The 24,128-nt window shown below is 52.8% G+C and overlaps 1 protein-coding gene and 1 long non-coding RNA gene across 3 annotated transcripts; one reads left to right on the top strand and one right to left on the bottom strand.

The window, feature by feature from the left end:
* The first annotated feature begins 171 nt into the window (after positions 1–171).
* On the top strand, positions 172–22,670 carry ARAP3 (ArfGAP with RhoGAP domain, ankyrin repeat and PH domain 3). Of its 2 annotated transcripts, XM_074313690.1 has the most exons (33): positions 172–295; positions 1,849–2,389; positions 2,506–2,567; positions 2,656–2,767; positions 6,035–6,238; positions 6,368–6,437; positions 6,691–6,811; positions 6,917–7,101; positions 7,184–7,290; positions 7,551–7,750; positions 7,848–7,933; positions 8,065–8,247; positions 8,406–8,544; positions 9,149–9,265; positions 9,696–9,843; positions 9,951–10,053; positions 11,853–12,072; positions 12,853–12,916; positions 13,151–13,314; positions 15,204–15,416; positions 15,675–15,780; positions 16,710–16,857; positions 17,143–17,211; positions 17,873–17,947; positions 18,045–18,159; positions 19,676–19,804; positions 19,884–20,017; positions 20,241–20,323; positions 20,420–20,455; positions 20,593–20,656; positions 20,757–20,894; positions 21,078–21,116; positions 21,634–22,670. In XM_074313690.1, the coding sequence occupies exons 2-33, from the start codon at positions 1,866–1,868 to the stop codon at positions 22,117–22,119; spliced, it is 4,644 nt and encodes a 1,547-aa protein (XP_074169791.1). In that variant the 5' UTR covers positions 172–295; positions 1,849–1,865; the 3' UTR covers positions 22,120–22,670. The 2 variants fall into 2 exon arrangements, with proteins under 2 accessions (XP_074169791.1, XP_074169792.1); XM_074313691.1 differs by lacking the exon at positions 21,078–21,116 and having other exon boundaries at positions 21,634–22,271.
* LOC141567285 (uncharacterized) lies at positions 12,666–17,927 on the bottom strand. The gene is made up of 2 exons (XR_012489805.1): positions 17,797–17,927; positions 12,666–12,899 (listed from the first exon to the last, which is right to left on the bottom strand). It is a non-coding gene; the product is annotated as an uncharacterized LOC141567285 (long non-coding RNA).
* Positions 22,671–24,128: the final 1,458 nt, after the last annotated feature.

Raw genomic sequence — 24,128 nt, 5'->3', positions numbered from 1 at the left:
TGCCTCTTTGTCCTGGCCTCCAGCCCTGTTCCGGCCTCTTTCTCGGCCCCCAAGAGGGAAGAGCGGGCCAGTCCCGAGATAAGCCCTGCGGTTGGGTAAGGAGCCCAAAGCTTTTGAAGGCCGGCGCTTGCACAAGGAGTGGCCCGGGCCCCGCGCCCCGCGAGGGGAACGGGCGGGCGGGGCGGGGCTGGGCCCCGTCGGGGGAGGGCTGAGGGAGGCGGGGCCGGCGCGGCGGGACCCGGAGCCTCGGACAGCCCGCCGGGCACCGGGCAGCGGACGGCGGCCGCGCAGTGAGGTGAGGACCCCCGCGCCCCCGGGCCCCTGCTGCCCAGACTCCTCCCCATCACCTCCTCGAAGGCCTTCGTGGGAATCCCAGGGCCCCTCTGTGGCGGCGGCCCTCCCCACCGTCCCGCGGCGACCCGCCCCTCCCGACGGGCGCTGGGCCTCTGCCCCCTCCCTCCTTGCCCCCTCCCTCGTCGCAGCCCGAGCTGCCCCGCGCTGCCCGGCCCGCCCCCGGCGCTCCTGCCCGGCGCAACTCTTGGTTCCCAGTCCCATGCCCTCGGCGGTGCCTGAGTCACCGGGAAGCTGGGCTCTGAGTCAGTGCCAGGGGCGCAGCCCCGGGCCCTCGCTTGGGGATGGGGCCCAGCCACTGAGACGTAGACGGAGGCCAGGGCGGATGCTGGGGCGAGAGGGAGGACTGGTCAGGACCCCACGCGGGAGAAACCGGGAAAGGAGGAGAGACAGGAACCCAGTCAGAGGTGACCAAAGACACAGACTAAAGATCTAGTTAAAGTTAGAGACTGAAGCAAGACGAGGCTTAATGACAGAGGGCAAAAAAGGAGAGGGACAAAGATGGAATTGGACGTTAAGACGGAAATGGGGTAGAGACAGGGACAGAGCAGAGATAAAACTCAGGGGAGCCAGAATCAGAGCTAGGTCTAGGGGTCTCTGAGACTTGAGCCCAAGGTCATGGGCAGGGGAAGGAAGGCTTGGAGACAGCAAAGGTAGGGGGAGGTCATTTCACACTGCTGAGCCCGCTGCAGCGTGGGTGCCGACGTGCACACGCGGGCATGTGAACGTGCCCCAGTGGGGTGGGGAGTAAGACCCTGGAGTACCCCTGGGCTCTGGTACCTCATCCCTCTGGCCCAGTTCTCCTCCCCATCCTCACTGCCCAGGGCCAGAGCCCACATGCTGGGACTAGTTAGGGCTCTCTGGGCAGCCTGACCAAGGCAGGCAGGATGTGGGGGCGGCTAGAGGGACAGGAAGGAAGTCTGAGCAGAGACAATAGGTGGAAGGGGAGGAGGAACTGGGAATGACCAGTATTCCATTGCTGAGCCTGTACCTTAGCTCTGGAAACCAGTGGGAATGGGATTTGCACCTCCTCCTACGCCACAGCTGCTCCTGTCCCCACCTCATGCCACAGCGGGATCAGGCCATATCACGGCCCCTCCTCTGCACCATCCCACTCCACCACATCCATGCAGGGTTTTTAGCATCTTGTCCCGTCCTTAGTTGACTGTGCAGTCTGGCAGAGGCAGAGCTTTAACCCAGACCCAGGTTGGTCAGGAGCTTGGGGGCCAACACTGGCATCTACTTGCTATGATCCTGGAGCAAACCTCTTCCCCTTGCTGGGCCTCAGTTTCCTCATCTGCAAATGAAGGGATCCTCCTGTAATGAGAAAGTCCTTTCTGATGTTGTGGGATAGTTTTGCCTACAGATCACAGGCCTCTGGTTCTTTTTCTTTGGAGAAAGACTGGAGTCTGGTAATCCCTGCCCACGCCTCAGACTTTGGGACAGGGAGGGGGAATTTCAGCCTAAGCCCTCCCTTCACCCTGCCCCTCCCCCCAGCAATGGCCTGAGCCCCCATGGCTGCCCCTCAGGACCTGGACATCTCTGTGTGGCTGGCCACGGTACACCTGGAGCAGTATGCAGACACGTTCCGGAGGCATGGCCTGGCTACAGCGGGTGCAGCTCAGGGCCTGGGTCACGAGGAGCTGAGGCAGTTGGGCATCAGCGCCACTGGGCACCGGAAACGCATTCTGCGCCTGCTGCAAGCGGGAGCTGCAGAGGGCTCCCTGGATCCCCAAGCACATAGTACCATGGAGCCATCCCCCAGCCCAGTTCCCCAAGCCCAGCCCCCCAGGCCTGTGCCTAAGCCCAGGACAGTATTTGGTGGGCTCAGTGGCCCCACTGCCACCCAAAGACCTGGGTTGAGCCCAGCCCTCTTTAGACCAGAAGTGCCCAGGAGCCCGGAGTCCAGCCCCAGGTCCCCCCCTCTCCCCACCTCCTCCTCTGAGCAGCCTTCAACCTTGAATACTGTGGAGATGATGCCCAATGCCATCTACTTCGGCCTGGACCTACGAGGCGGGCCACAGACAGCTCAGGACACGTGAGTTGGGTTGGGTCCCTGGGGATCCAATACTGGGTGGGAGCAGGGAGGAGCACGGCATGAGGGCTTGTCCTTCTTCTTCTCTCCCTTAATGACCACTAGACCTTTCTCTGCAGGGCCCCAGATAGCTCCCAGACAGCTGTCCCTACCCCTGCCGTCAGGCCCACCACAGGCACAGGTAGGTGGGTTATCGTGGGCTGGGGGAAGAGAGACCTCAGACACTCCCACCTGATCGCTTCCTGTCTGCCCCATCCTCCTCCTGACAGTGCACATCATGGACCCTGGTTGCCTGTACTATGGTGTCCAGCCTGTGGGGGTCCCTGGGGCACCCAACAGAAGAGAAGGCAGAGGTGTCTGTCAGGACAGGGCTGAACACAGGTGAGTGGTCAGTAGGGTGGTGATGGCAGGAAGCAGGGAAGCTTGAGGAGCTAGCGGTGGCCATGTTTCCAGTTATTCATTAAATGTCCGTTAAATGTCCATTGTGCACCTGCCAATGGATCTATATCTGTACAGGCTCACAGACAGGATGAATATAACAGACCTAGTCCCCACCTTTGGCAGCTTGTGACTCAGTGGGGCAGAAAGGAAATAAAAAATAAGGAGAAGTGCTTTTCATTCTCTAACAAATCTTTATTGAGCATCTATTACATGTGACATATGGTTGTAGGTACTTGGGATAATCTGAAATCCCTACCCTTGTGGGGAGATAGTCAATTAACAATGGATACAATAAGTAAGTTACACCATATGTTCAGAAGTGTTAAGTGCCATGGAAAAAAATAAAGCAGAGTAAGAGGGCTGGGATGGAGTGAAGGGGAGAGTGGACTGCGGTTTTTCATTAAGAGTTACCAAGGCATTAGGAGGATGACATTTGAGCAAAATATGAAGGGGGTAAGGGTTAGCCACAATGATATCTGGGAGAAGAGTGTCCCAGGCGAGGAGAGCATCCAGAATAGAGACCTCAAGGAGGCTGTGTGCCTAGGGTGATCCAGGAGCTGTGACAAAGCTGGCTGGGGCAGAGCTGGCTGAGTGGGAAGCAGCCAGAGAGATAAAAGGGGCCAGACGGGGCAGGACCTTGTAGGGACTTTCAATTTTACTCTCAGTGAAATGGGAAGCCACTGGAAGGGTTGGACTTACATTTTAAGTATCCCTCTGGTTGCTGTGTTGGGAATGGTCTGTAGGGGGCAAAAGCAGAAGCAGAAAGACCAGTTAGGAAGTTATTGCAGTAATCTAGGTGAGACATCTCAGGCTAGGTGGTAGAGATGGTGAGAAGTGGTTTGGTTTTGGTTATGTTTTGAAGGCAAACTGGCCTAGTAAATTGGGGTGTGAGAGAAAAAAGCAGTCAAGAATGACTTCAAGGGTTTCAGTCTGAGCCTGCACTGTCCAGTGTGGTAGCCACCAGCCGTATGTGACCACTGACCACAAGAAATGTGGTGAGTCTGGAGTGAGATGTGCTGTAATAGTAAAACAACGGCCAAATCTCAAAGACTTAGTACAAAAAAAGCAATACGGTACTAGATGAATATAATAGATACAGGTATAAATTATCTTAATAATTTTCATACTGATTACATACTAAAATGTTAATGTTTTGGGTATGTTGGGTTAAATAAAATATATTATTAAAATTAATTTCCCCTGTTCTTTTTATTTTTTCTTTTCATTTATTTTATTTTTTATTTTTATTTTTTTAATGTGGCTACTAGAAAATTTAAAATTACACGTGTGGCTTTCACATAGACTTCTGTTGGACAGGACTGTTTTGAGCACCTGAAGGTTCCTGGAGTTGCCTGGTCTGAGATGGGGAGGACTGTGCATAAAGTGGGGTGGGGGTGGGGTGGGGTAGGCCAGGACTTCAGTTTTGGATATGTTGAGTTTGAAGTGTGTATTATGCACCTAAGAAGAGATGACCAACAGTCTACTGGATATGCAAGCCTGGAGTTCGGGGGAGAGGTCTGAGCTGGAGATCGAAATTTGTGAGCTGTCAGCATTTGGATGGGGGTTTGTAGCTGTGAGCGAGTTTCGACAGAGCCGAGGACCAAGCGCAGAGTCCTGGCCAAATATCAGGAGGTTTGGTAGAAGAGGAAGGATGAGCAAAAGAGACTGAAAAGAAATGGCTAGTGAAGGAGCAGGAAAAACAGGAGAATGTGGTGTCATAGGCGCCAAGTGAAGGACGTGTATTAGAGGTCAGCTGTGTCAAATGCTGCTGAGAGTCAAGTAAGATGAGGACTGAGAACTGACCTCTGGAATTGGCAACATGGAGCTCACTGGGCACCTTGACAAGTGGTGGGGGTGAAAGCTTGATCAGAGTGGGCTCAAGAAAGAATGGAAGGAGTTGGAAACACATAGACAACACTTTTGAGGAGTTTTTCTGCAAAGAAGAGCAGAGAGTTGGAGTCGTTGGTAGTGGAAGTGGAATCAAAAAAGGGTTTTTAATAGGATGGAATGTTACGTGTGTTTATGGGTGAATGGGAATGATTCTAGTAGAGAGGGAAAATTAGCTGATGTAGGGGAAAGAAAGGGGAGAAAGTCTGGAGCGACGTCCTTGTGTAGGTGAGAGAAATAAGATAAAGTACTACACAGAGGAGGGACTGGCTTTAGACAGAGGTGTTTATTATAGTAACAGGAGGAAAGCAGAGTATGTGTGAAATTGGGTAGAGGAGGCACTGGGAGTCTGCGGAGGTTCTTGTCTGATTGTTTCAATTTCTCAGGGAAGTGGGAAACAAATAGGTAGAGGAATTGTTGTCAACCTTAGTTGCTCTGTAACCCGGGGAACATTTAAAACTACAGATGTATGGTCCCCCCTCCCAGAAGTTCACATTTGAGTGTCTGGTATGGGGCCCATATTCCTATATTTTTAACTTTCCCAAGTGATTTTGTGCTGCTGAGATTAAGAACTACTGGGAAGTGATAGAGGATAACAGAGAACTTTCTGAGAAGATGGCATAAGCAAACACCTGAGGATGAGGAAAGGCAGCCCAGGGAAGCATGTTTGAGGCATGTGCAAAGGCTCTGAGAGAGGAGGAGAATGTGGCTGGACTGCAGTGAGCAAAGGTGAGGGTAATTCAAGAGGAGGTCAGGGCAGTAACCATGGGTCTCACTGTCCAAAGTCTTGCAGGCCATGGTAAGGAATTTGGAATTATCCTAAGTGCAAATGGGAAGTTATCGCAGAGTTTCATGCAGGGGAGTAAAATGATCTCATTTGCATTATTAAAAGAGCATCTGGTGGTGGCGGGAAAACAGATGTGGAAGGGAAGGCAAGAGTGGAAGCAGGTGACCAGTTAGGCAATTCACATCACCCTGATGGGAACTTGGTTCAGGGAGATAAAGTCAAAAACGTTTTGGAGAAAGAACCAATAAGACTTATTGATTAGATAGAAGCAACCGTGACAGGGAGCCATCCACACAGCCCTCCCCCAACTTTTCTATCGAGTAATACTGAAAGCAGAGAGGCACTGATGTTTTCCCAGTAAGAAGTCCAAGTGTGCGCAGGGAAGAAGGCCCATGCTCATGTTTTGGGTTCCCAATGTTCCTATTTCCCTGTTTGAAAAGCAGACCCAGTACTTGCCAGGCATACTAGGTGCTGTGGGTGGGGATGTCCAGGGAACTGGGTCTAACGTGTGTCCCTGTCTTGGCCCCCACAAGGCTCAGCAGGCAGGATCTGGAGGCACGGGAAGACACTGGCTATGCCAGCCTTGAGCTGCCCGGGGATTCCACCCTCTCGCTGCCCACGCTGGACACAGAGGAGACCAGTGATGACCTCATTTCACCCTATGCCAGCTTCTCCTCCACAGCAGACCGCCCTACGCCCCTGCTCAGTGGCTGGCTAGACAAGCTCTCCCCTCAGGGGTGGGCCTGCTGGGAAGGGAATGGGAGGGAGGCTGGGTGGTAGTGGTAGAGGTCAGGTCCCACGTGGTCACAGACCCTAGGAGTCCCCAAGGATGCAGCCTCACTGATCTTGGCCCCTCCCTTCCCCAGAAACTACGTCTTCCAGAGGCGCTTTGTGCAGTTCAATGGGAGGAGTCTGATGTACTTTGGCAGTGACAAGGTGGGGGCCCAGGAGATGCTATGAGAGGCCTAGCAGAGGGAGAGGGAGGGCTGAGAGGCTCAGGATCGGAAGGCGGGAAGGTGGGGGGCAGTTACCACGTGACTGATGTCAGCATCTGAAGTAGCAATGTTAGCAGCGGTTCCCTATTGCTCGTGGAATGAGTGCTGATCTCACTAAAAGTTGCTGCAGGCCCCTGGGGTCAGCACACATGGTTGAGTTCCTCTCTCCGTGGGTCATTGGGCTGTCTCTCCAGGACCCCTTCCCCAAGGGTGTGATCCCTCTGACCGCCATTGAGATGACCCGCAGCAGCAAGGACAACAAATTCCAGGTCATCACCAGCCAGAGGGTGTTTGTGTTCCGCACGGAGAGTGAGGGTGAGGAACAGGGACCACTGGGTAGGGGTGAGCAGGTGGAGGATGGGAGCGGGGGTGGGTGGGTGAGCACACCGCCCACTGACCTGCTTCCCTGTCCCCCACCAGCTCAGCGGGACACGTGGTGCTCCACGCTGCAATCCTGTTTGAAGGAGCAGCGCCTTCTGGGCCACCCCCGCCCTCCCCAGCCACCCCGCCCCCTCCGCACAGGCATGCTGGAGCTGCGGGGACACAAGGCCAAGGTGTTTGCCGCCTTGAGCCCTGGAGAACTGGCGCTGTACAAGAGTGAGCAGGTGAGGAGTGCCGGCCAGGGCCCTGGGGGCCGGCCTCGCCCATCCTGGCAGCTCACTGTCCCCCCCCCCCACACACCACCAGGCCTTCTCCCTGGGCATTGGGATCTGCTTCATTGAACTGCAAGGCTGCAGTGTCCGGGAGACCAAGAGTCGCAGCTTCGACCTGCTGACACCCCATCGCTCCTTCAGGTGGGGCCCAGACTGGCAGGAGGCAAAGCTGGGGAGATATTTGCAGGGAGGTCCAGGGGTGCAGAGGACTGGAGGGCTCCTCAGGAGGATGTCAGGGTGTGCACTGATGGGGGTCCAGGGAGCAGGGTCAAGGATGTTGGAGGGTCTGGGCTGGCCCCGATGTGGCCTTTGGTGGTTTCCGCAGGAGTGGCCAGTGGATGGGGCAGGTGGGTGGGGGGGAGGGGGTGTCCATGCCCACGGACTGGCTGTCCACCCCTCAGCTTCACAGCCGAGTCTGGGGGGGCTCGGCAGAGCTGGGCAGCTGCTCTGCAGGAAGCAGTAACCGAGACCCTGTCTGACTACGAGGTGGCTGAGAAGATTTGGTCTAATCGGGCAAACCGGTACTGTGCGGACTGTGGGGTCTCCCGCCCAGACTGGGCTGCTGTCAACCTGGGGGTGGTCATCTGCAAGCAGTGTGCAGGTGAGGGCTGGAGCCTTTCACTGAAATGGGGAGAGGGAGGGGGGCTGGGGTGGGAGGGCTCAGGGTACCCATGCCACGTGCCCTCACACCCTAACAGGTCAGCACCGGGCTCTGGGTTCTGGGATCTCCAAGGTGCAGAGTCTGAAGTTAGACACAAGTGTCTGGAGTAATGAGATAGTGCAGGTGAGGAGGGAGAAAATGGGGGGCGGAAGGACAACATCCAAAAAAGACCTTGGACACAGCTTGGTGACAGGATTGGAATGTCTGGGGAGTTGAGTTCCTGTCCCTTCCTTCTGCCCCTCGTCATCCTGCAGTTGTTCATTGTCCTGGGAAATGATCGCGCCAACCGCTTCTGGGCAGGGGCCCTACCCCCAGGTGAGGGGCTGCATCCAGATACAGCCCCAGTCCCCCGGGGAGACTTCATCTCCCGGAAGTACCGGCTGGGTCTCTTCCGGAAGCCCCACCCTCAGTATCCAGATCATAGCCAGCTTCTCCAGGTAGGAGAGATCGGTTGGAGTTGATGGGGAGGGAGAAAGCAGTCTCTGAGTTGAAATGCCTAGACTTGGGGGAGGAGACTTTTTTGGTGTCCTGAGGACTGTCCCTAGGGCTCTCAGTTTGGGTCTTGGGGCTGACAGAGGCCCTGTCCTCCCTGCAGGCACTGTGTGCAGCTGTGGCAGGACCCAGTTTGCTGAAGAACATGACCCAGCTCCTCTGTGTGGAGGCCTCTGAGGGCGAGGAGCCCTGGTCCCCCTCAGCCCTCGATGGCAGCAGCTTCCCAGGTCTCCTGTCCCCAGGTAATCCCTGCAAGTGCCCTCCTCTCTCTCCCTCCAACAATTCTCAGCCTCAGCCTATGCCGTGGTTCTTCCAGGGAGCTGCATGTACCTCACCCCGACCAAGCCCATCACAACAGACCGCCTGGGCCGTTTCCCAAACCCCCAGATCCTCCAGTGCCTATTTCCTGCTGTCACGAAATGACTGGTGGCGACACTGCCTGGGGTGGATCTGAATGTTTGAGGTGTTAGTGCCAGGGTCAAGCCGTAGGCCAGGTCTCATCTCCCTGGGGGCAGTCTGACCATAGAAACCGTCATCTAGAGATGCTGGTCTCCGGTGGTCAGGCCCAAGGGGTGAAGACACTTACAGGATGCCCCATGCTCAGGCCTCCACCCAGGGCTGACTGCCTGGTAGGCTGGATGGTGGGGAGAGGCGGTGGGCAAGGGCTGGGTTAGAGGCCTCATCTCACCCTCTTTTCTAATCTGAGTCTTGAGGGGTTCAGCCCCACTGGACTCTACTTGGCCATGCTGCCAGTGGAGTCTATCCTGCTGTCTTCCTCAATTCGACCCCTTCCCATGCCATCCAGTTGTGTGGGCCTGACCTGACCACTTCTCCTTCCCCTTGCAGACCCGTCCCCTGGTGTGTACAACGAGGTGCTGGTGCCTGCTACTTACAGCAGCTTCCTGTACTGTGGTCCCATCAGCAACAAAGCTGGACCCCCACCCCCTCGTAGGGGCCGGGATGGTGAGGAGGGAGCCGGGGGATGGGAGGAGATGGAGAAACTGGGATGGGCACCCATGTACCACAGAGGGAAATGGAGGAGAAGGCTGGGATGGGAAAGTGGGGTCATGCCCAGGAGTGGGCTGGGTGCAAGGGGTAAGAGAGGGTCCATGCTGGGTGTCAGCATTGTGCTTTGAAGTCAGACTGTCAGGGTCAAATCCCAGCTCTGCTACTTCCTACCCATGAGACTTGGGCAAGCTACTCAAACTCTGATCCTCAGTTTGCCCATCTGCAAAACAAGTGAATATAATACCCACCTCATAGGGTTGTTGTGAAGGTTACGTGAGATCATACATAGGCCAAGAGCTTGGCATAGAATAAAGATCTGGTTAATGGGAATTCAGACAGTGAGGACAGAGGTCTTCTGCCTGCTAACCATCAGTTTCCCTCTTAGCTCCACCCCGACTGTGGTGCGTGCTGGGAGCAGCTCTGGAAATGTTTGTGTCAGAAAGCAGTCCTGAACCCCTCAGCCTCATCCAGCCCCAGGATGTTGTATGTTTGGGTGTGAGCCCTCCACCCACTGACCCAGGTGACCTTGACAGGTAACAGACCCCCATGCTCACTGAGCTCTCCTTTTCCTTTCCTGATCCTGAGCCTGAAGCCCCCTCCTTGGCCCCCATTCTCCTTCCTGACCTCACCTTCTCTCCAGGTTCCCCTTTTCCTTTGAGCTCATCCTCACCGGGGGGAGGATCCAGCATTTTGGCACAGATGGAGCTGACAGTCTGGAGGCCTGGACCAGTGCTGTGGGCAAGGTGAGCTCATGGTTTCCCTGTCCCCCTTGCCCCTATCCTGTCCTCTCTGCTGTTACAGCCACTCCCACCCCTTCCATTAACAGCTAAGGTAGACTGAGCACTTATTCTGTGCCAGGCCTTGCGGTAAGCACTGCCCACTCAATAGCTCATTTAATTTCCACAACAACCCTCAGAGGTAAGGATTATTAATATTTAACGCATAAAGAAACTGAGTCTCAGAGGTTATGAAGTCACTTGGTCAAGGTCACAGAGCTAGGTGGCAGCAGAGCATAGGACCAAAATCAGGCCTCTGTCCTCAAAGCTTATGGCCCAAACCGTGCTGTGCTGGGCCTCTTCCCACAGAGAGGCTGCCTCTGCCTCCCGCTTCCCTCCCCCAGTGCTCCAGGTCCAGAGGCAAAGCTGTCTTCATCTGTCCCAGCTTCTCCATTCCCAGGCAAACAAATCTCTCTCCATCCTGCCTCCTCTCGTTGGAATTAAAAGTTTAGGTCCTGGACATCCTGGAATCTGAGTCCTCCAACTCTCAGCCACGTGAGCTTTTCCATAGGGGTAGAGTGGGTGTAAAAGACCCACCTGCTAGAGACATGCGAGGCCCACACTGCCTGGCAAACAGCAAGCCCACCGTCTGTGGGGGCTGAAATGATGACAGTCACTCCCGTCCTCGAACAGCTTTTCCCTCAGCCCTGCTCCACCTTCGGCTCATCACCCTGGCACTCTCCTGACCACTTCTCAGGAAGTCATGTGCCCTGGCAGCCTGCAGTTTCTTCCTTAACCCCTTGCAGCTGTCCTCCTCTGCCACACTCTTCTGAGTTTCTACCCAGCGGGTGCCAGTGACTTCCCATTGCCAAGGTCCAAGGGCTTCCTTCTGGCCTTATTAGGTCATCTCTACAGCATCTGACACTCCTCTGACCCCACTCTCCTGGTTCCCCTATAACTCCTCACACCAAGAAATTGTCTCTATGTCCTTTAAGGGCTCTGTTGTGACCTTCCCAGCTGGGCCCAAGTCTCCTCTTATTTTCTACACTTTCCAAAAACCTAGCCCATCCTTTAAGGCAGTTTTGCTACCCAACATGTGGATTGTAGACTGTTAAACGGTACTGCCCGTGGACTCTGTTATGGCCCGTGACAGGACAACGATAGAACTTGAGAGTCAGCATGTACAGTCTTTCATAGCAATTTGACAGAGTGACTTCATGTATGGAATCTAATTATAAAAATTGAGGGCTTATATTTTATATGTACTTTTTTCATTTCACTTTTCTAGTAATTCATTTGTATTGTTTTTTATGAAAGTATCGGTTAGTGACAGTTTGGAGTTTAAAAAGAAAAGAAGAGAAAAATCTCCCTCTCCCTTCACCACAGGTAGTTTGAGAAGTACTGCTTTGAGGTTCACCTCGAATAGTCCTTTCTCCATGAAGCCTTTCCCTGGCCCCTTGGCATGGTGGGACTTCCCAGGGCGTCACAACTCTTCAGTTACAGCATTCGGTTATCCACTGTTTCTTAGCCCTATCTCCCAATTAAGGGCATAAGACTGTCACACGGGGGTCTTTTCTGTGTTGGCTGGAGCGCATTGAATTGAATTGAATTGAATTACATTTTTTTCTGTCTTTCTCCATCCACCTCTTGTCCTCTTCTTGAGTCTTTCTTTCACTCCCTCCCCATCCCTTTTCATTCCTCTCTTTCTTCTGCTTTCTCTTCATGTCTCTCTCTGCCTTTCTCCATCCCTCTCACTCTAATTTCTCTGCCCCGCCTCTTGTCTCTCTCCCCATCCTCCTCTCTCCCCATGCCCTCCTGCCTCACAGTGGTTCTCCCCGCTGAGCTGTCACCAGTTGTTGGGCCCTGGGCTGGTGCGGCTGGGCCGCCTGTGGCTGCGGTCCCCCTCCTACACGGCTCTGGCCCCTGGCCTCTGGCTGTCAGGGTTCGGACTTCTGCGTGGTGACCATCTCTTCCTGTGTCCAACACCGGGCCCTGGCCCTGCAGCCCCTGAGGATATGGTGCACCTTCGGAGGCTACAGGAGATCAGTGAGCAGGGGTGGGGACAGGGATGAAGGGTGGCCATGGGGGGAAAGTTCACATCCACCTATCTGGGGGTCCCGATGGGAAACAGCAGAACCATAGTGGATTCAGGCACAATCTCTGGAGTCAAAGTGCCCAGATTTAGATACCTCCCCTCCACTCCTTCACTTCCTAGCAGTGTGATCTTAGGCAAGTTACTTAACCTCTCTGTGCTTTATATTAGGTTGGTGCAAAATTGTGGTTTAAAAAGTTAAAAATAATTGCAAAAACCGCAATTACTTTTGCACCAACCTAATATTTTCAATGGGCACAGTAACAGGGTGGTAGTGAGTTTCAAATAAGGCAATGTGTACACAACACTTCCCACCAAGTCTGGCAGAAGGCATCTTTTAAGTATTCAGTAAATGTGACGTATTATAAATGTTATTATCATTATTTGGAGTCACTTGTTGGTTTGGGACTGGGAGAGGGGGCTGGATGCTGTCACTTTCTCCTAAAAGAGGAACAGTGTAGGGTAATGTTTTAGGGCTTTGCAGACAAGAGACCTGAGTTTAAGTTTAGCTTTGCCATTTTATAGCAAGTAATCAGTGGCACGTTACTTAACCTCTGGGAGCTTTATGTGTCACTTGTAAAACGAGGATAATAATATGTAACTCATAGGATTTAACGCAGCATTGTTGGTGAGGCTCCGAGCCTGGCACCTGCATACCTCCAATATTGCATAAATATTAGTCATGATGATGAAGACGATGATGATGATGATCTGTAGTGATTCTCTCTTCCCAGGTGTAGTCTCCGCAGCTGACACCCCAGACAAGAAGGAGCATCTGGTCCTGGTCGAGACAGGAAGGTAAGTGTTGCCTCTACCCTTGACTCTGAACCCCCTCTTTCTAGAGCACAGCCCACACCCTGCTGGTCCACCGCCTGCCTGCTTCCTCAAAGTCCCTTCCCTAGTGCGGGGACCCTGTCTGGGTTGGGTGTTGCTGCCCCCTGCTGGTGGCTCTGGGAAATCTGGTACTTGTGATCCTGGGCGTCTTAGAGGACCCTCTGTAGCTGGCTCTGACTCAGGCCTCTGGGGTCTCAGGACCCTGTATCTGCAGGGGGAGAGCCGGCTGGACTTCTCAGCATGGAACGCAGCCATTGGGGGAGCAGCGGGTGGGGGCGGCACAGGGCTGCAGGAGCAGCAGATGAGCCGGGGTGACATCCCGATCATCGTGGATGCCTGCATCAGTTTTGTCACCCAGCATGGTGAGTGGGTACTGGCTGATACTGAGTCAGTGGGGGATGGGGAACATGGGCACAGCCAGTGGGTGATATAAGTGCTTTGCCTGCGGAGACTGCAGTCTGACAGCCTCTGCTGTGTGACCCTTGGCAAGCTGCTTTGCTTTTCTGAGCCTCTGTTCCCTCAAGTGTAAAATGGGGCTATTAACCATCTTCGTTTTCCAGGATAGTTGTGATCATAAGGTGATACCTGTAAAGCATTTAGCGCAGGACATGGCACGTAGAAAATGTTCCAAGGTAGCTGTTACTGGGGCGTGGGCACAGAGAGAGGGTGGCAATGAAATGTGACTGGAGTTGTAGAGCCATGAAGAACAAAGAAGGGGCAGCTACAAGGCCAGAGCCACGCTGTGCAGCCAAATCCTTGGAGGTTTAAGCACTATTATTCTGCGTGGGAGGTTTTCCAGGCCTAAAGCATCAGCTATGCAAGTGGTTCCCAGAATTCTTTGTGAGTTTTTGGCCTCTGCTTTATTCTCCAGCCCAAGTATTCTCCAGGACCAAGTAGGATCTATCTCCCCAGTGAACCTCTGTTAGTAGGCTAAACCCTTGAGAAGGAAAATTCACAGACACTAAGGAGGGCAATAAAGGGGAAAAAAGAGCACATCCATGAACCTACCAATAGTTGTGCTTGCAACATGGAAAATGGATAGTCAGCAGCTAATGACATTCTCCCTGCGTTGGCAGTAGCCTCATGCAGTGACTTTCCCCATTCACCAGACCCCTATCCTCTTCTCAGCCTCCCTTGTGTTCCTAGGAGGAATTAAGTCAGAGGCCCAGTGAAAAGGCCCTGAAGAAAGCGTGTGGGTGTTCATGCCCACTCCCCTACAGTTCCTGAGCCCCCACTCTTCATTCAACAGACATTTGTTGAGCTGCTCCCACTTGCCAGACACAGGGATATGGCAGTGAACAGGGAAGGTCCTATGAAGCAAAGAGACTAGTGGGAGCAATGGGTAATGAGTAAGAAAACAGATACAATCAGTTCTCATTATTTGAGGTAGTTACATCCTATGAAGTTACTGCAAACATTGAATTAATGAATACTGAATTGTTGCCCCAGTGGAAATACAGGGTTAAGTTCTTGAGAACCTCTGGTCACATTTTCATCAACTGATCAATACATGACCTTATTTTAATGTGTTTCTGTTTAAAGACATTTTACTTAATACATATTGTTGATTTGTTAACACTGAGCTCATGGCCAACAAGCAGTACATCTCCTGCCTGAAGGAAGCTTATCTGACATGCATTTGCTCCAGAAGGCACATCACAGCCTTCTTGCACTTAGAAACACAAGACAGCACATCAGCACCACAACCGGGGGCCATTTTGAGCAGCAAAATCACCCCCCCAAAAAAGCACTAGAATGCAAAAAACATGGCTTTTAAATATTCCATGAAAAAGATACTTGTTTACTGTATGAGACTTTGGCTGGGAACACGTCCAACAGACAACTCAAATTTTTTCTCCTGTGCGCGTGTTCACAAATGACTGAAAAAGTGCCACCAGTATTGATTTAGACATTAGAAATAAATGTTAGCAAGTAGATGAATTCACAGATATGAGATCCTCGAATGACTAGGACCTGCAATGTGATTTCAGAGAGTGCTATTTAAAATAAAAGTGATGAGGAGATAGAGAATGGTGGGGGCTCCTGTGTGTGACAGCGTGGTCAGGGAAAGACTTTCTGAGGATGAGGACTGAGCAGAGACATGAGAAGCAAACCATGGCAGCAGATTGCCTCCTCTCTGAGCCCCCAGAAGCCATGTACTATGTCGGCGGGGGGGGGGTGTCACAGGTGGGATGCTGGGTAGATGGTGGGTGTTTGGGCAGCAGTGAGTAGAGACACTGGCTGTTCTCAGGCCTCCGTCTGGAGGGCGTATACCGGAAAGGGGGCGCCCGTGCCCGAAGCCTGCGGCTCCTGGCTGACTTCCGGAGGGATGCCCGGTCAGTGAAGCTGCGCCCAGGGGAGCACTTTGTGGAAGACGTCACCGACACCCTCAAACGCTTCTTTCGAGAGCTCGATGACCCAGTGACTGCTGCTCGGTTGCTGCCTCGCTGGAGAGAGGCTGCCGGTACTCCCAAGATATCTAAGAACTCCTTAGGGCAAGCAAGGGGCAACCAGAACTCCACGCTCCCCACCAGAATCCCTGAGGCTCTCGTGGGACTGGGCACCCCCTTTCCCAGCACTCCCCACCCTGGAAGATCACCCAGGGACTCAGCTCAGGGCAAGATGGGAAGGGGACAGAGATACATCCATCCTGGATTTGTTTCTCTAAAAATCCCTCCACTCTCCCTTTTCTGATCTTTTCCAACCCTCCATTCCATCCCAGAGCTGCCCCAAAAGAATCAGCGCCTGGAGAAATACAAAGAAGTGATTGGCTGCCTGCCTCGGGTCAACCGCCGCACACTGGCCACCCTCATTGGGCATCTCTATCGGTCAGTATGGGAGATCCGCTGCAGGGCCCCTCTCTGACCCTTCAACACCTCTGCCCAACCCCCTTGCTTACAAACAGTTGTTAAGTGAAGGGGTCATAACATAAGGGTTCAGAGGTGGACTTTGAGGTTGGACAGACCTAAGCCCTAGTCTGGCTCCACCATCTAGCCTGTGATTTTGGGTGAGTTACTTGCTCTCTTTGAGCCTCAGTTTCCTCATTTGTAAAAGGAAGATGACGTAATGACTAGTATCCACCTCACGGGTTATATGAGCGTTAAATGAGATAATCCTTGTAAAAGTCTTACTACAGCACCTGGCATGGATGTAGTAAGCATTCAGAAATGGTGAGCAATCACTATGGGTTTTATCATTCCATGTCAGGGAAAGGATTAGATGTAGGAGACAAAGAAGAATGAGATGTAGATCTACCTTTACTAGTCTACTGGGGAGACAGTTCTTTAAATGATTCTAGGGTGAACCCCAGCTGTGTTGTAATGATTACATTGTATCACAGGGACCAGCCAGTTATGACCTGTGGCCCAAGTCCAGCTTGCTGCCCGTTGTTCTAAATCAAGTTTTATACATAAAGTGTGAAGCCATGCCCATTCATTTGTATGTTTTCGATGGCACCCTCCATACCACAACAGCAGAGTTGAGGAGTTGTGAGAAAGACTGTATGGCCTGCAAGCCTAAAATATGTGCTATCGTCCCTTCCATTAAAAGTTTGCTGACACCTGCTGTATTTATAATCACCCATTCCTTATCTGTCTCTCCCTTAAACTGGGAACTCCTTGAGGCCAGTATTGTCTTACTCGCTGCTGTATACCAAGTGCTTAGCCCAGGGCCTGCATACAGTAGGGACTCAATAAGTGTTTGCTGAATGAATAGCAGCACAGACTGCATTCCTCGTGACCTTCACACCTCTCTGCAGGGTGCAGAAGTGTGCGGCTCTGAACCAAATGTGCACGCGGAACCTGGCCCTGCTGTTTGCACCCAGTGTGTTCCAGACAGACGGGCGGGGGGAACACGAGGTGCGGGTGCTGCAGGAGCTCATCGACGGTTACGTTCATGTCTTTGACGTAAGCTCTCCTGACCCCTGACCTGTGGTCCCTCTTCCTGGACTCTGGGTCCTGCTCACTCCAAGCCCCCAGCCCAGCCCCTGCAGGCCCTCTGTGGGAGGGGCCAACCCCCAGAGCCCCTCTTACCCACTACCTCGCTCTGCACATTTTTGCCCCACTGGTTCTTAGCTCTTCTGGCCTCTAACCCTCTCATACAGGTCTCCTGGTTTCTCACACCTCCCTGCTCCCCTCCTTTCCCAGCATCCTCCCCACACATGCGCACACACTCTTTCGGCTCTTCCACAGATCGACTCTGACCAGGTAGCTCAGATTGACTTGGAGGTCAGTCTTATCACCACCTGGAAGGATGTGCAGGTAATATGCCCTGACCTTGGCTCCTGAGTGGGCCAGGAGGGGACATCAAGCTAGGAAGCTGACCTTCTGCTTCTGACACAGGGGAAACCCAAGGAGGGGAGTGCTTTAGGCAGAGGGGTTTGGTTTAAGATTTACTCCATTCATTCCACCATGAGGATTCTTCATTATGAAATAGTGGCAGAAGCACTTTAGTTCCACGTGTAAGAGATCCAAGGAAGAGTTAGCTAAGTTAGAGAAGGTGAGAATAGTAATAAGAAGTACCATGGCAAACAGCGGAGGGTGCATTATATCCCAAGCACTATAATCTCACATAGGCATCACACAGCTCCACGAAGTAGATAGTCCCATTTTTTTCAGCTAAAGAAACTGAGACTCAGAGGGTCAGTTATTCAAGGCGATACTGTAGCGAGTGGCAGAGTTGGAACCCAGACAGTCTGACACCAAACCTGTCCTCCCAAGCACTGTGCCCGGGAAGCACCTGCGCAGGCTGAGGACGTGCTCCTGCCACTCCTGGAGCTCTCCCTTTTAAGGGCCTGAGCGACGTTGGGGATGAGAGTTGGGAGACTTTTGGGGGGAAGCACTTACGAGGCAACAGGAGGAGTCCTCTGACCTTGATTCTTTGTATCCTGTGTCCTTCTGACTTCTTTACCCCTCCGCTCAGCTGTCCCAGGCTGGAGACCTCATCATGGAGGTTTACATAGAGCAACAGCTCCCAGACAACTGTGTCACCCTGAAGGTCAGTCTGGAGGGCACAGGAGGGAAGATGAGAAGATGTTGTGGGACAGGAGCCATGGCCTGATCAGCAAGGGTCCTCTGCTTTCCCCTGATCCCAGGTTTCCCCAACACTGACTGCCGAGGAGCTGACTAACCAGGTACTGGAGATGCGGGGGACAGCAGCTGGGACAGACTTGTGGGTGACGTTTGAGATTCTCGAGCATGGGGAGCTTGGTGAGTATGACCATGTGTATGCATGTGCATGTGTGGTGGGGGAGCAAAGTCACCAATGACTTCTGCATTACCCAATACACTAGACACTGTCCTCATGCATGTGAGGGGACAGTTCACACAGTTGGCCACTCCCTCTTTCTCAATACTCCCGCCTCTTGGCTTTCATGGACCTCACAAACCCTTGATTTCCCTTCCACCTCAAAGGAGGCTTCTCTTCCTCCTTTGCCCAGATTCCAAATGTTGGAGGGAGTCAGGGCTCAGTCCTGAACCCTTTTCCTTCCTCTGTTTACATTTCTTCTTAGATGAACTCATCCATTCCCATGGTTTTAAATGCCATTTATAAGCTGACCCCCAAATCTTTCTCTCTGGCCCAGACCTCGCCTCTGAGCTCCAGACTCACATATCCAACTGTCTACTTGACACCTCCACTTATACGTCTCATAAACATCTCATACTTAAAATGTCAAAGACCAAACTCAATTCCCAGCCCCCTCCCCTAACAAAAAGCCCAGGCCATTTCCTAGTTTCCCTAACTCAGTCAGTGGCACCACTATTCACCCAGTTATCAAGGCCAGCTACTTGGGAGTCCTCTGGGACTCCTCCCTTCATACCCAACACAACCAACTCGTTCTGTAGATTCTATTCAAATCTATCACTCTCTCCAGCTCCACTGTTGTCACCACCCTGATCAGAATCACCATTATCTCTCTCCTTCCCAACATGAACCACTAAAATGTACAGCCCCGGAAAAGGAAGAGTTGCTCAGTTCCCATCTCACCTCCTGACAATCCATTTTCTGCTCAGCAGCCAAATAAGCATTTCAAGCCTAAATCAGATCACACCATTCCCGTGGTTAAAACCTTCCAATGGCTTTCCATTGAACTTAAAATAAAATTCAAATTCCTTACTATGGCCCCCCAAATCCCGAGTGTCTGGCTCTTGCTTATTTCTCAGACCTCATCTCACATAATCCATCCTCTTAGCTATTCCCTTTGCTCCCGCCACACTTGGCTGCTTAGTTCCTCAAACACATCTTGCGTGCATCAGGGCCTTTGTTCTTGCATTTTGTCATGCCTGAAATCTCCTGCCCCTGATCTTAGCATGACTTGTTCTTCCTAGTCTGTCAGGGTCCCGAGTCTCATCTTCAAATGCCCCTTCTGAAGGGCCTTGCTTGATCACCCTATCTCAGTAGCTGTCCTGTTCTTCTCTCTTTCAGCTTCTTACCATTTCTTTCAAAATAAGTATTTGTCTTGCATCATTTTGTTTGCTTCCCTGTTTACTGTCTGCTCCCTCACTAGGCTGTGGGCTCTGTGAAGGCAGGCCATGCATTTCATGCTCACCACTGCATCCCGGGGCCAGCACAGCCTGGCATAGATAGAGTCAGTAATAACATAAATTGTCTGTGGCTGGAATGGTGGACTGGACAAATGAATGAGTGACTGGTAGGAGAGGAACTGGGGGCTCCAGGCTGTGGATGGATATTCTGGTTGATACCCACCCCCATCTTACTCCTTAGAGCGGCCACTACACCCCAAGGAAAGGGTCCTGGAGCAGGCCCTGCAATGGTGCCAGCTCCCAGAGCCCTGCTCAGCCTCTTTGCTCTTGAGAAAAGTCTCCCTGGCCCAGGCCAGCTGCCTCTTTACAGGTGAGCCCACTTCTGCAGCCCAGCACCCCTAGGCCTCTCCCCCAGGACCCTTCACCTAGCACTGCCCGTTTGTGCCCAGGTGTCCGGCGGGAGAGCCCGCGGGTGGGGCTGTTGCGGTGTCGAGAGGAGCCACCTCGCTTGCTGGGAAACCGCTTCCAGGAGAGGTTCTTTCTGCTGCGAGGCCGCTGTCTGCTGCTGCTCAAGGAGAAGAAGGTAGGGCCCTGGGGTGAGTGGGGAGGGACACTGGGTGGCCATGTGGAGGGGCTGTAACCGCACAGACCCTCTCACTCCACAGCCCATACTCATCAATCTCACTGCCGCCCTGGCTCTCTGACCCTGTGATCACATAACCCCAATGCTTCCATGACCTCTCGACCTCATGAACCGTGAGCCTTCTCTCACCTCTCAAACTCACTGACTCCCTCCATGTTCCCAGAGCTCTAAACCAGAACGGGAGTGGCCTTTGGATGGTGCCAAGGTCTACCTGGGAATCCGCAAGAAGTTAAAGCCTCCAACAGCGTGAGTTTTCTTCCCCAGCTAACGCTTCTAGGGTCTTGCTGCTACCACCCTCTGACCTTTCGAATCACCCCATCATTGTTCTCCTTTGCCTCCTAGGTGGGGCTTCACATTAATACTGGAGAAGATGCACCTGTGAGTACCTCCTCGCCTGGCTTCTCTCCTGTGGCCCAACCCTGCTCCTAGTCCTCCATCTCCTTGTTTTTTTCATCCTCCATCCCTTTATCTGTGACCTTTTTCCTTCTCCTAAATTCCCCTTTGATCCCTCCCAGATACCTGTCCTGCACTGATGAGGATGAGATGTGGGACTGGACCACCAGCATCCTCAAAGCCCAGGTGAGGGAAAGGAGAAAGCTGAGGGCTAGGTCTGTGGTCCCAGCTCTACCTCTCAGAACCTCCCACGCTCACCTGTGCAAACCCCTCCTTCTCCCTCCAGCACGATGACCAGCAGCCAGTGGTCTTACGACGCCGTTCCTCCTCTGACCTTGCCCGTCAGAAGTTTGGCACCATGCCTTTGCTGCCCATCCGTGGAGATGACAGCGGGGCCACTCTCCTCTCTGCCAATCAGACCCTGGTGAGGTCCCAGCTTGCCCCAACCCCCTCCGGATCCCTGCCTATGCCCTAGCCGCGCAGCCAACCTGCTGCTCAGCCCTCTGCTTTCTCTGTGCCCCCAATCCCCACCCCTATGTCTTGTTTTCTGGCCTCATTGTGTCTCTCTGTCTCTCCCTCCCCTCACCCCCACCCCACCTGTGCCCAGAGGCGACTTCACAACCGGAGGACCCTGTCCATGTTCTTTGTGAGTACTGTGCCTGCAGCAGCTGTGTGCCTGTCGGCACTCTGTTCCTCCGTGCTGACCGAGCCAGCGTGCTTTCTATATTTGTCCTGACGCAGGCCATCAGCAGAGGCGCGTGTGTGTGCGCACGCGTGTGTAAGAGAGAAAGAGAGTGAGAGAGTGCCGGGGCCAGAAAGCGTGAAGAAAATGAGAGATCGTAGGATGTGGTGACGAAAGCGGGAAGTGGTTACAGGTCTGAGCAACAGGAGGAAAGTGGTTAAGTGAATGCATTTTAGGGTCAGACAGACCTAGGTTCAAGCCCCACCTCTACCATTTACTCTCTGTAATTGTGGGCAACTTACTTAACTTCTCTGTACCTCAGTTTGCTCACTTGCAGTGCAACCCATTGTATACAGTTGTTCTGATATCATACCTGGAAAGTATTCTGCAGCGTCTGGCTGAGAGCAAGAGCTCAATAAATGATAGTGATTAATAACCCAGTAACTCTAATTCTGCCTTCTGCCAACTCATTCCCATCCAGCCTATGAAGTCATCCCAGGGGTCTTTGGAGGAGCAAGAGGAACTGGAGGAGCCTGTGTATGAGGAGCCAGTGTACGAGGAAGTGGGGGCCTTCCCCGAGCTGACCAAGGACACCTCCACCTCGTTTTTTACAATGCAGGAGCAGACAGCCAAGCCAGAGAAACCCCTCACCAGCCAGAGGTCCTATGATCAACCCCTTCTCTCCAAGGCAGGTTCTCTGGGCCGGGAGGAGAGGCCACCCGAGCCCCCTCCAGGGCCCCCTTCAAAGAACAGCTCCCAGATACATGCGTCCCTGGAGGAACAGCTGCTCCAGGAGCTCAGCAGCCTCATCCTGAGGAAGGGTGAAACCACCATAGGCTTGGGCAGCCCCTCCCAGCCCTCCAGCCCCCAGCCCCCGAGCCCCAGTAGCCTTCCAACACAGACACCTGGCTTCCCCACCCCACCTCCCTGCACTTCCAGTCTACCCTCTAGCCAGCCCCTCGCATGACCAGCAGTCTGAGGGGGTAGGTAACCAAGAGACCCAAGCTCCTATCATGGCAGACACTGTTGGGAGCTTCCTCTGCCCTGTCTGGAAAGACTCTAGAATCCAGGTGGTGCTGTGGAAGGAGCACAGAACTGAGGGCTCCAGAGGCTGTGTCCTGTCCAGAGAGGAGCAGGTCATGGCCCTTCTCTGGGCCTCTGCTCACTTGTCTATACCATGAAGTAACTGAAATAAGGAGAGCAGTGAACATCAATGCATCTCAGAGCTGTAAGCCCCACATATTTTCCCTCACCAAGGGCAACTCCTGCTTTATATGTTCATTATGTAGGTGTTCTGTGAGAGATTTGGGGTTTGAAAAGAATGGTTTTACTGCATTAAAGAAAAAAAAAGGATTTGGAAGGCAGCGATCTGAATGACCTCCAAGTCTGTCCCACCCCACTTCACCTCCTACATTTGGGGACTCATTGCAGCCCTAGAGTGGGGAGGTTGATTGGGGTTGGGGGGGCCAAGAGGAGCCAAAAAGGATGGGTTACTGTTAATAAACCTTGGAACCAAAAGGCTACCATTCTTTTATTCCTTCATTCAACAAATATGTATTGAGCATCCAGTTGGTGCCAGGTATTGGGGATATAGTATGAACAAAACAGATGGGGTCCCTGCTTTTATGGAGCTTCCACTGTCAAGGGGGAACAGAAAACAAAACACACACACACAAATTCAGTGCTGTGAAGAAACTAAACCAAAGTGATATGCTCGTGAAGGGGCCTTTAGGCTGGTGGATGAGGAAGGTCTCCGTGAGGCGTCGACACTTAAGGGTAAGAAGCCAGACATGTGGAGTGCTGGAAGAAAGAACACTCCAGGAGGAGAGGGAAAACAGCAGGCATGAAGGCTCTGCAGTGGGAAGGCATTTAGCCTGCGTGAGGAACAGTGAAGAGGCTGGCCTGGCTGGAGCACAGTGAGTGGGGAGCAGGAGAAGAGTACAGGCCGAAGGGGAAACATACACAAGGCTTCAATTATGCACAGCCTTGTAAACCATGCTAGGGCATTTAGATTTTATTCTGAAGCCAAGAGAGTGATGAGATCTTATTTCCTTTTTTTTTAAAAAGCGATCACTCTGGCCGTTTTGCGAACCATGTGTCATAGAGAGAAGACTGGAAGCAAGGAGGCCAGATATTAGACCAGGAGACTGACAATGGCGGCTGGACTAAGTTGGTGGTTTTGGAAATTGAGGGCAGTGGATCAATAGGAGATACTTTTTGGAAACAAGCTATAGGATTGCTGATGAATGGAATGTGGGGTTAGGAGAAAGGGCACACTGACCCTGGGTTTCTGCCTTTCCCAGCTGGATGGAGAGGGGTGTCATTTTAGTATGTTATATGGGGGAGGTGACGGGAAGGATCAGGTTGAAAGCTGTTTTAAAAGTTTAAGATACCCATTAGATATACAAGTGGAGGTGTCAGCTGGCTGTTGGAAATGTGAATCTGGAGTTTGGGGCCACAAATAACTGCCTTTTCCAAATCGGGGGTGTGGTGACAGGCATGGGCAAAGGATAGGTGTGTGGAGGGTGGTGAGGAAAGGGTGTGCAAATCTGAAGCTGTGCCGAAGCTGGTAGATTCTGGGGCGCAGAGCTTGAAGGGCAGACCCTAAAGGTGACGGGCTTTTCTGGGCCACAAGGCCCCACCTCATGTCCCACCTCACACCCACTCGCTGGTATCCTCTAGCTTCCACTGGCCCGGGATGTACTTGTCTTTTCTGGGAATGGTTCCTTCCTGGCTCGGGGCATCTTACCTCTGCTCACTCCGGCTTTTCCAGTTTAGTGGGAACTGGGAAAAGATCTGGGACCAACCCTGTTTCCCTCGTCAGACGCATCTTCGCTCAGGCATCCAGTGACTCAGTTTCCCGGGTCACAGATTGAGTTCCTCGCCATTCTTCACCCTTCCAGGCGGGACTGGAGGTCTGCATATGTAAATGAATAATTAGAAATAATTACCGGCTGAGTCATAGGCTCCACTAGA

Source organism: Rhinolophus sinicus, linkage group LG10 (genome assembly GCF_036562045.2).
Source record: "Rhinolophus sinicus isolate RSC01 linkage group LG10, ASM3656204v1, whole genome shotgun sequence".
Classification (NCBI taxonomy): Eukaryota; Metazoa; Chordata; class Mammalia; order Chiroptera; family Rhinolophidae; genus Rhinolophus; species Rhinolophus sinicus.
Note: the sequence above shows the minus strand (reverse complement) of the source record. Positions and strands in the feature narration are given on the sequence as shown.

Excerpts from the sequence above, each read along its gene's own strand:
- ARAP3 (XM_074313690.1), top strand. The coding sequence starts at position 1,866 with ATGGCTGCCCCTCAGGACCTGGACATCTCTGTGTGGCTGGCCACGGTA. Across the intron at positions 8,248-8,405 it reads ATCATAGCCAGCTTCTCCAG|GCACTGTGTGCAGCTGTGGC; the intron begins GTAGGAGAGATC and ends TCCTCCCTGCAG. Across the intron at positions 21,117-21,633 it reads GGACCCTGTCCATGTTCTTT|CCTATGAAGTCATCCCAGGG; the intron begins GTGAGTACTGTG and ends ATTCCCATCCAG.